At 36.2% G+C, this 11,233-nt stretch overlaps 1 protein-coding gene across 1 annotated transcript; it reads left to right on the top strand.

Moving 5' to 3' along the window:
- Positions 1 to 888: 888 nt before the first annotated feature.
- LOC122345693 (cytochrome c oxidase subunit 7C, mitochondrial-like) lies at positions 889 to 2,202 on the top strand. The gene is made up of 3 exons (XM_043240100.1): positions 889 to 1,031; positions 1,767 to 1,904; positions 2,094 to 2,202. The coding sequence occupies exons 1-2, from the start codon at positions 957 to 959 to the stop codon at positions 1,881 to 1,883; spliced, it is 192 nt and encodes a 63-aa protein (XP_043096035.1). The 5' UTR covers positions 889 to 956; the 3' UTR covers positions 1,884 to 1,904; positions 2,094 to 2,202.
- Positions 2,203 to 11,233: the final 9,031 nt, after the last annotated feature.

The raw sequence follows: 11,233 nt of genomic DNA, 5'->3' as shown, positions 1-11,233 counted from the left end.
TGAGAATTGACTTAAATGATCACATTGCAAGCTACCTAAAGATGAATTAGATATTCTCCAGCACGGCAAACTCTACAAAGTGCTTCGGTCCTAAATTATTTACTGCAGTAAACTTTTTATGCCACACAAATGTAAGTGGTTTCATAATGGCAGTTTTATCAATGCCTACTGCTAGGACAGCTGCTTTGAAGTGAACTGTAATGAAATTCAAGTATTAGAATAAATGTTTCACATACAGTTGTTTACACTAAAAGATAGGGTTAAAGAACGGTTAAAGTGTTCCACTCAGCCTGCCCCAAATATACCTGCCTGAACTTTTTTTAGTGTTTCTGGAAACCTTCTTAAGTTGGAATTAAACTTTTGCAGGATGTGTGCCTTCCAGCAGCAGGGGTGTACATCCCTATCAGTGCCAGTGCCACAAAGAAAATAAAGCTTGCCTGTGTATTGCAAAATAAGGTGGATACCTGTGACTGAAAATGCAACATATGTTATATATAAATTCAAGCTCTTGAAGACTTGTGTATAGCTATCACTAAGTCTTTGTTTGTACAAATCATTAATAATACTGTGAAGGACAAATGCAATGAGTGCATCAAATGTTGCTTCTGCTCAGCTGGGGAAAATATCTGCGGTAGGGATTAGTTACCTTATTGGTTACTAGCGCTAACTATAGGCTGTTGAAACAGGAAAAAAATCACCAAACGTATAAAAAATTATATTGGTAATTATTCAAGTTATGTTTAACTTAATCTGATTGTTTAGTCTTAGTGTAGCCCATAGACTAAAAAAGCCTACGTGACTTGTAAGACGTCTGCATTAAAACTACATTTCCCATAATAACTTGCGGCGAAACGATTACGTTACCCATAAGGCTGTTCGCCCTCTCTATCTCCAGACAGGAAGGTCGTTGAGAGTCAGACTCAGGTTGAGCAGATCTCACATTTTAGCAGTAAACGATGCTCGGACAAGCCGTGCGACGCTTCGCCACCTCTGCGGTTCGCTCTAGTCACTATGCGGAGGGACCAGGAAAGGTGAGGAGATTTTAGGATATGGGAAAAACGTCCCCTCTGCGTCTATATGACTGATCGGCGCAGGCCTTGGGCTCGTTTGAAGCGCAACCATATGTTGTTTTGAGTATTTAGTTAAAAACGATCGGGTTGATTTGCACATAGCTGTTGTTAAGCTTATATAAATGTGTTTATTAAGGTGTTAAACGACGATTATAGTGGTCCTGCAAGAGAGCAATCCAGGAGTGTCTTTAGCTTAGCATAGTTTAGCTTAGCATGTTCAGGCCATTTCGCTTGTCTACGTTAACCCGATATTTTACCTAAAGGATGACCTTCAATAATTTTCAATATAAATGCGTTCGTCTGCTTTAATTATTTAGCCAGTTAGGTGTTTTTTATTCAAATACGGTTTAATGGTGTTTAATGTCCTTGTATTGGCATAGCTATATTTAGCTTCTAAATATTTTATTTAGGCTATCTATATAGTGGCTACTGCAAAGATCATAGAAAAGTTATGTAAACTCTAGTATAAATAGTCTTTTCAACTAGTATACAATTTCTAATTTAGAAACTAAAGTTCTAATTACTCTTATCTAGTTTTATTCATGAATGCAGTGTGAAATTAGATACAGTGATGACAAATGACTGGACATTCATTGCTCAGAAACTGCCGGATCTGTTTAGTCACTTGAGAATTTTGACTAGTATGCAATTCATTTCAAAGCATTAATTTGTTCCATTTTTTTTATATGAATACAGAACTTGCCGTTCTCTGTAGAGAACAAGTGGAGGCTTCTTGGCATGATGGTGCTGTTCTTTGGCAGTGGATTTGCCTTCCCCTTCATTGTCGTCAGGCACCAGATCCTGAAGAAGTGAAGCTCCTACCAGTCACACATTGTAAGTAACTTTTATATTACACATTCTGAGCACACATGCTTTACAAGCTCGTCTCTAAGTGACCTTTTGATGCTCTTTATCTTAATTAAAATTTGAACACAGTGTGAAGACGGTAAGCACTTAATAATTTAGGATGCCAATTTTTTATTCTCCGCTTACATTGCTCCTTTGTGTTTTTTGGTTTTTTAGGTCAGTGTGATTCTTGTACAACACAGCTCTCAGTTTCTTCTGGTGTGGATCCTGTGATGTTATTGTAAATAAAAATGACCAATTTACCTTGCTATGTTTTCTCATTCTTTATTTCATGCTTTTTGAAAAAAAAAAAAGCATAGGCTAAAATTACATAAATTCAAGGTGTCCTTGTTGAGCAATATTAACTACATATACTTTCTATGAAGTTAGGTTTAGGATTAGAATTTGAGTTGGGGTTACTGGCACTTAATTATTGAACAATTATAATAATGAGGAGGAGGTCGTAGCAGCATGCAACAAGGACACCTTAAAATAAAATGTTTCTTCCGGTGTTTACTTGGATTGAATCATTCCAGAGTCTGTTACTACTTATCCAATGAACAAAATTGCATATTAAATTAAAAGCGTACAATAAAATGTTTACTTAAGCGCTGGTACAATGTTTGCTATAAATTATTGGCCTCAAATCCAGCTCTGCACAGTTTTGCTCCAGCCCTAATCAAACACACCTGATCCAGCTAATCAAGGTCTTTAGGAAACTTTCAAGGTTTTTTTTTTTTGCTAAACTGCAGAGCTGTGGCGCTCCATGAAGTGAGTCCGAGACCAACACTTTGATAGTTTATCCAAAAATGAAATTCTGTTACCATGTCGTCGCTTCTACTTGTTTTAAACCTGTATGAGTTTCAGCTGACGCTAGCCATCGACTTCCGTAGTATTTTGTTGCTTAACTGTTTGGTTAGTGGCAATCTTCAAAATATATTTTGTTCCAACAATAAAAAAGAATCTCCTGCAGGTTTGGAACAACTTGAGGGGTGAGTAAATGACGGTTCTTTTTTTAATCTTTAATGTGAAAAAAGGCTGCTGAAATATCAGAAGTTCAGAGCACTGTATGTGTTGTTCACACACAGAACTCCAGGAAAATTACAATTTAATGAGAATGAAATGCAAATGCATGATTGCAGTATATAAGATTTAAAATGGTGTTCTCTACATATACGCAGAAGTCATTCACTAACAGCTGGGAAGGCGTTTGGAAGGGTATTGTTTTCCCTCTGCGATTCTCAGCTTTATGCCTCTGCTGCTGAATTTCATATATGAACCCATTATAGTTCAATTAACCTTCTACTGCCAAAAGCTATAAATATCTAGGAACAAAACAACAGGGAGGAGTCTTGCAAAATGACAGGGTAATATTGGAAAAGAACTGGCCTTACGATTTTTACTTCACTGGGAACTGGCTCGCTTGCTGAGTTTTATGTATCGTCATTCAAGGGAATGTGGCTTGCCAATTTTTGAGAAGACCAAAGGGTGGTAAGACGCGAAACGAGCAGTAAAACTAGCTTGTTATAAAACATTCAGACCCTACTGGTCATGTACAATTCGGTTGCTTGATAAATTCAGCTTTTTTTTTTTTCACTGCACGGATTCACATGGGGATGTCGTTTCTACGACATCCACTTCTGAGTTGGTTTTAGTCTATTTTAAACAAACGCAGGATCTCTCCTCACTCAGAAAACTGAAAAAAAAGATCATCACTTCATATAGCCCACTTGAATGATAATTATATTACATATTCACCTTTTAAGTATATTTTGCCAAACGGCTCCTAGGCTCTTGTTGTGAGCATGTTATCTCTGGTCAGTGTGACTTTGAGAGACCTCTTAGCGTTCTGGCTTAGTGTAAGCGTTTATGTCTCACTTTGTCCTTGAGAACAAAGATGCTATCTTTGCTGGTGCCAGAATGCTAAGGTCAAACAGAACAGGCCATTAAAAACCAGCCATCCCTAAATCAAAGTCTGCCAGATTGTATGATAACTCTTCCTGGACACAGGCCCTGATTAAAACAAAGCAGCGCCATTAAAAATCAATTCCATAATTGTATATTAATGTTTAATGATTTTGGACCGTCATGCAGCGCTATAAAGTTAATGTACCATCAAATTTGCCAAAGCAATGGCGAAGGCAACAATAAACTGCGTGCGTTAATTTTGGATGAATTTGTATTTCCTCCTGAATAGAACGTTAAATTCCAGTCGGTTTAATGGAAAGCCACCATTTTACCTCTGGGCTTTTTATATCTCGCTTAAGCTAAGATGTCTGAATGGATCTAACTTTTTAGCTTAACTGCTGAAATAATTAGCTGCTTTTAATTAGCTCAAGTTTCACTCATTCTCTGTTCTCTGGTTGTTTAATGGCTGTTAATTTGTATTTGGCTATACCATGACTTTCAATGGAGAAAAGACGTACACACAGTGGGTTTTAAGTCCAGTTGTGGGAAAGAAGATGCCTTCAGGATTGCTGTACTTACTTGAATGGATAACCTACGGTTTAAAGTGGAAGATTACGCCAAAATGAAAGTTCAGCCTTCATTTATTGTTTTAAATCTGTATGACTTATTACATAAAATAGGATATTATACAGTGGAAGTCAGTGTGCAGTAAGATGTAACTCGCTTTCACAAAAAGACAAATTGAGCAAAATATTTACATTTTATTGTGTATAGTTTCAAACCTCTAATCATACTTTGTTAAATTAAATTAAAATTAGCCCAAAACAAACTGTAAATGTAATGCGAGCTGTCTTTCAGCATAAGCTATGCTGCTTTATTCTAGCAAACGGGAAAAAACTGCCTATTAGGCTGAGAGCTTTATTTTGTTGGATGATCTTGTCAGAAGAATACTACAGTCAGTTCCTGGCATTTCTTTTAGACTTTAATTAGGTCATTTATTTGACTATTATTTAATTATGGTCAAAAATAAATAAAAATGATAAAAAAAACATATCATTATTTAGCTTTAAATTTCTCTTGGCATATTTTCGAAAATACCCTAAATGCTGTCAAAGATAAATTGCTGTGAATTGGTCACTTGCCTTTGAGTAAAATGTGTATTTTTCATCTATTTGCTGCAGTACTTTCTGAGTAGCCTCACCACAAAATATTCTCAAAATTTAGCAACACGGAACTGTTCTTATGATGGCTTTTATTTGTGATGTCAATGGCCTAAAGGGGGAAGTCTACAGATGAATCAGGAATGCAATGTCAAAAACGAACATGTTGTTTTCGAAGTTAATGACGGAAAAAGAGATCTAGCAAACTCGCACGCTATAAAATGTTTATGTAAAATTACATTTTAAATAACGAATGTCTACGTAGACATTTAGCATATAGACTGGAGACATTATACCGTGCTTAGTGATAAAACTACCAGAGCCTAATGAGACATTGAGAGGGTGGTGACATATCGTTCTAGTAAATAGTAAATAGGATTGGCCGAGAGTCTATAACTCTCCCATTATGCCTTTTCTCTGCCGCATTGTTGTTTTGCGTGGAGTTTGGGGGCTGTATGTGGATCATTATTTGTTCCTTTGCGCAGCTGCAAGCTCTCTCTTCCCACCCACGGACAGAAATAGATGTCTTTTGAACCTGACGCGTCTTGACGGTTCTGAGGTCTCATCTGTTAGTTTCTACCTGTGGTTGTTCATGCAATGGCAAACATCATCTGGCCTAAAATACGCCCTCACAAAACAAGTCATCAAGTCCCCGATGCAATATGTGTTCCACTAGAGAGGTAGCAGACACTTGTCTTTATTATAACTCTGTCCTTCATGCCACAGCAGTAAAATAAGATCCTTTCTCAGTGTTTATCGAGCACATCTGACCTTTTAATGAAAAGTGCATTTACTAAAGATAAATCATGATGGTTGTTGGAGTCTTTTAATAGGATTGAAATAAAGAAATGGCTATTGCATTGAAAAAATCATGACCAAAAGGGACAAATTAAGAAAATTACAACTGTGCAGTGGACTTGGGTGGTTTATGACATTATGTTTAAAAAAAAAAAAAAAAAAATGTTTTTTGTTTGTTTTTTAGAGAGTCATAGCATAGAGAATCAAGGCAACCAGCTTCAGCAGATTTAGAAGTTTTTCTCAACTTTTGTTCTCTACAAACTTAAAACAAGAAGTTGAGAAAACTCAAAAATACTTTTTTTTTGCATGTCCACTGATGCTTTGGCAGGAGCCTATGGCAGAGGATACTCTGTGTTCCACAGTAAAGTATTTCTATATAATGAAACAAACTGCTTTTTGAAAAACGATACATTGACACCTATATTAAATGTTGCCTGATATGGATTGCTGCATAATATATGAAACAAAACAGGAGCGATCATGAGAACCTTCTTGCATCTCAGCAGGATGGTTTTGCTGGAAATAAAATCTTTAGACAGCTGCTGATAATGCGGATCAGCCTGGTACAAACTGTTAAAAATTGCTAAACTTACTCTTTGTCTTTCTCAACAATTTCAGTGACTGACAGTTTTGTCACCCAGGCAGTTCACTGATGACAACAGTAAGAGCTTGTCATTTTGCAATTTGCAGCTCCTATTGCTGTCATTTGTTTCTGCTTTTGACATGCACAAAACAGCAGAAATACGATCAATTGCAGACGCCTCTTATTTCAAAGTTATTGTTTTCAATTTCAGTGCTCTTTTATTGTTGTCATCATCATCACAAAAGTTGGTTTATTTCATTTCAAGACCTAGAAAGACATTGTGCTGCTAAGTGCTTGTTTGAATTTAGATGGTGATACGCCTCCTTTGGGATTTAGTTTGAAATACTGCTGGGACTGTTTGTTAAAACTGTGGATCAATAGTTTTACCATGTTTCTATAAATGAAAGAGATGATTCCTGAGGCTTTACTTCAAAACTACAGATGTGAAAACATTAAGATGTTAATTCTTTAGTAGTACAAAATACTAAAAAGTCTCCATAAAAGGTAAGACTTTGTAGGTTTTATATAACTTTATAAATCCAGCTTCCACTTTCATTTACCTTTTCACCATTATAGAAACTTTAATCACATAATCTGAGCAACTTATAATCTGTATATGTACGATTATGCTTCTTTACTCTTAGCCAGCTGTGTCTTTCATTTTGTAACTTATAGATGACTTTGTTTTTGTCTTTTAATAATTAACAACTTAAAAACACAATGTCTCTATTGCACAGCACAGTGGTGTTTTGTCTTGCAAGGGAGTGCAGTATCTTTGTCTTTTAAAGTCAGATCTTCATTTCCCACCAGCTGGAACAGAGGAAATGCTACAAAGGCACTGCTCATTTGACTCTCCTCTTTCCTGTAAATGTGATACTGATGTTGTTTAAACCAAAGACAATGCAAAAGATGAAATATCCACAGACTCTGAACTTGCCATCCTTTCAACGTAAATCATTTTACAAACGACCAGCCAGATAATTCAAAGTCCTTGTCTTGTACTAAAGGTTCATACTCTGCATGAGGTGCGATTTTCACTGTTAGACTTATGCATGGTATTGTTACGGGTAACTTACTGGCAGCACTATTACCAAGATTTACAGTATGTTGCCCTTACTGCAGCTTTTATTTTACAGCATGATGCCCTTTACTGCAACTTGAGTTTTACTGAGTATAACACTAAAGTAGTTTTATTGTAATTTATTTTACACTTTATTATATAATAACTTTATTTTTAATACTTTACATAGGTAATAAATTTAGTAAATTCCAGAAAAGTGACTTGTGTCCATCTACAACAGTATATATTTGAAGTGCCCGCTACTGGGTTATGGTGTCATTCGTTACATTTAAATGTTTAAACATATATGGCCATGGCTATGTGCACATTGTATGATGTTTTAGGCTTATTAAATCTGAGCTTTTTCTATTTACAATAGCACTATTGCTTTTGTATAAATATTAAGTACCATGAAATTCACAGATATGGTAAATTACCCATTATGGTGCATGTTACATTAACCATGATTTATATATGTGGCATTTCACTGTCATTTTTACAGTAACTGTGTAAACTACAGGAAAGTGCAAGCAGTGTTTAGTATGTATACAAAGCATTATGTTGTTGTTCTGGTCATATTCCCACCTCCCCTCACTGCAGCCGCTCTCAAGTCCCATTTCAAGTGAGGATGGGTGCATCAGAAGGCAAGCCTGTTTTATGTAGTTTATATATCATCCGTTAGCATAAGCGCGTGGAAAAATATGTATCATCTATACGAGTGTGTGAACTCAGGCGCTCGGAGTCTGTATGCGCTATGAACGAGTAGTGTGGTTTCGATCCACTTGTTTCGTTAGCCGCTTGATGTTTCTCATCATATGCCAAGCTGATGAGTTGGGCAACGCGGGTGGTCACGCCAGTCGCAATGGCAGTGAAATTGTTACATTTGGTCACAGTTCAGGAGCCCCGGATACAATACGCCTATTCTACTGCTTTCATAGTTATTGATTATTTACTATAACTCAAATGATGCAATTTTTAGAAAGTGATGACAAACAAACGACACTGTATTGAATTCCATTCAGTTTCAGTTCCCTGCCTCAGCGCCCCCACTCCACTATTCCTATTTCTGAATACTTTTTAATAGCTTTAATTTTTACTTTAATTTTAAGTAGCTTTCCAGGTCTATAATTTTAGTTCCTGACAGTGAAGTCTATTTCAACTTTTGTTGCTAATGCTAATTGATTTGTGATCCATAAAGCTTTGGAGTGGATTTGCCTTTATCGTGGATTAAGTTGCCAATGATATCCTCTCTTTCCAGAATCGCTTTGCCTGATTTTTGCATGGTTGGCATGAGAAGGGTTGCAAAAGTTAATTACATTTTTATAGAGGCTAAAATTGTCTTCATATGAAGCTGAATTAGAAGACTAATGGTTTAAATGACTCTTTCTTTTCAGTTTCACAGTGTCAGAGATGCGGAATTAACCATTCAGTTTTAGCCTATGATAAATGAGCTGTGTTCTGTAATTCTCAACTTTTATTAAATAGATTAATCATTACTTACATTAAAGATGTATCCATTGGTTTGAGCAGCAGATTGAATAAGTAGCCTCTCATGCCATCTCTTCCTCATATCAGTTCATCTTTTCTGTCCAAGTCTGGCATGAGATATTGGGTTAGCTTAAAGTTCCAGGCTCTTTTTGTATGTCTTTCCAAGAACAATCTGAAAACGAAAGTAGAGTCAATGGTCTGATCATATGCATCAGCAGTTCATTCGTTAATTTAATTTCAGCTAGAGATTGAGTCAGACTCCCGAGAGGAAATAGTTGACATGAGAAAATTGATCCAAAGTTCAGCTGTGCTGCTCCCCAGCAGTCTATATTTAACCTTAAAGATCTTAAAAAAAACTAGAGGAACCTGTGAGCAATCATAAAAGGCTATTTTACAATTACCAGAGATCCGCTTACGTGTGCACTGCTCACACTGTCAGAAAATATATGAAGAGTATCATATTTTTGTAAAGAGAGGCTCTTCATATGTAACTTGAGCTTACTATATAACTAAATATATTGCTACTGGTATCTCTGTGTCAATCCTCTAATGATGAAATATTTTGTACCTTAAACTTAAGAGATGAGGTACAATCAAAACAATGCCACTTGCAATCTTTAAAATGTCAAAGGCCAAAAGGTACAAGCAGCTTTAAGTTCATTCTATACATTCTAAATATGGACAGAAAACATCATTTTGGTTGTTTTGACCCCAGCATTTTTTCTCCAAGTGCAACAAGCACTTATAGTTTATATAGCCATTTAATATGTTCTTAATAACTGAAAATCGTCCAGGACAGAGTAATCAAATTTGACCAAGATTTCATAGATAAATTAGCAATATTAGCTTTGCTCTCCTAGCTGCTTAAAATAACTGTAATTCTGCCAACGCTGGAGAGACAGCCCGATCTTTAAATTCTTATCTGTATGCATTAGCTTTCAATATAATCAACCGTATTTAGTCCAGGCTATTTGTCTGTTTGAAAGGCGGTGCATATGTCATGGCTGACAACTTTGAATGAGAGGAAGACATATTGAAAGGTCTGAGTCTTGAAGGCAAAACAATCACACTACTGTGAGGTCCCAGACGGACAGTGTAAAAGAGTTTAGAGATGGGTACCAAGGCCGAAGATGAACGATGGGGTCCAATCTCTCAAAAGCACTGAGTCAAATCATTGCTTTCCCAGCTGCTGAACGAGATATATGTGAAGTTGTTTGTATGAGGAGTGTGTGAGAAAGGAGACAGAGGTAAAGAGTGTGCTTAACACAGACTGTTCTTTTTCTTGATAAAGTCCTCAGATGAAAAAGAAGCTGAGCCCTACAAGGAGGACTTCCATCTGTGTGCTTCTTATAATCTTTTAGTCTCCACTTATAGAATAAAAAGGAGATAGCGAGTGTGAGAATGGCATGGAATTATGATAGAATGGGAAAATAAAATAAAAGTAGGAGAATGGTCATGCATGACATCTTGAAGGGAGTTACGTTTCCTCCATTTTCATCCATTTTAGTATTTTTATTTATATATTTTGTTTGATGAATTTCCTAAAAGAGAACAATTTCAATTCACAGAGAAATCTAATATAAAAACAAGAATAGAAAGGAAGAAAAACACGCCACCAGATTAGTACTGTGCACAACTGCTTTATACAAATAGAAATTGTAATGTCTCATTTACATAAAATAGAACCTAAATTAAAATTTGGAAATTAACACCAATGACTTTAAACATTTATACGTTGCAGCACTAGTTTAGTACATTTAGCGCCTGGATTAAACTCTAAGCTGTTGGATTATTTAATATTACACAAAAAATGTATCTATCTGAGAATACATGACAAAGAGCTGTTTAGAGGATTTTTCACAGAGCTCCTAAGCATTTTCACACAGAACCTGCTTTGCATTTCAACTGCATTACTTCTTTTCCAACATGCCTAGTCAGACATAATTGACCCCTGCTCTTGTATCTTTTGCAGCAGCTTTCCATCACATGACACAGCATTTCAAAACTTGGTGCTAAAAGTGACTAAACTTTGCAAGATGTGTCTCCTCCTCTGTGGAGTTTTACACTCCACTACCCGTTCGTATTTTAGATCAAAGGCAGACCTAAATTGCTTGCTCAAGTCAAAACAAGCAAAGGCACAAACCTTCAAAATTCTTTGCATCTTATGAATTTTGCATTTCCCGCATTGCACCATATTTTGCTGCAAGCTTTTCAGATCAAATAAGCGGCATGCCATTCTTCTTGCTCATTATGTTTTGCAGTATCTGCACATATTTGATGTTCCGTCAAACACATTTAGACAAAGAGATTGATTTCTTGC

The sequence above is a fragment of the Puntigrus tetrazona genome, chromosome 5, assembly GCF_018831695.1.
Source record: "Puntigrus tetrazona isolate hp1 chromosome 5, ASM1883169v1, whole genome shotgun sequence".
NCBI lineage: Eukaryota > Metazoa > Chordata > Actinopteri > Cypriniformes > Cyprinidae > Puntigrus > Puntigrus tetrazona.
Note: the sequence above shows the minus strand (reverse complement) of the source record. Positions and strands in the feature narration are given on the sequence as shown.

What these genes read in the sequence shown, in the direction of transcription:
- LOC122345693 (XM_043240100.1), top strand. Translation starts at nt 957, where the DNA reads ATGCTCGGACAAGCCGTGCGACGCTTCGCCACCTCTGCGGTTCGCTCT. An exon ending in ATGCGGAGGGACCAGGAAAG is followed by an intron (nt 1,032 to 1,766) that starts GTGAGGAGATTT and finishes ATATGAATACAG; the next exon opens with AACTTGCCGTTCTCTGTAGA.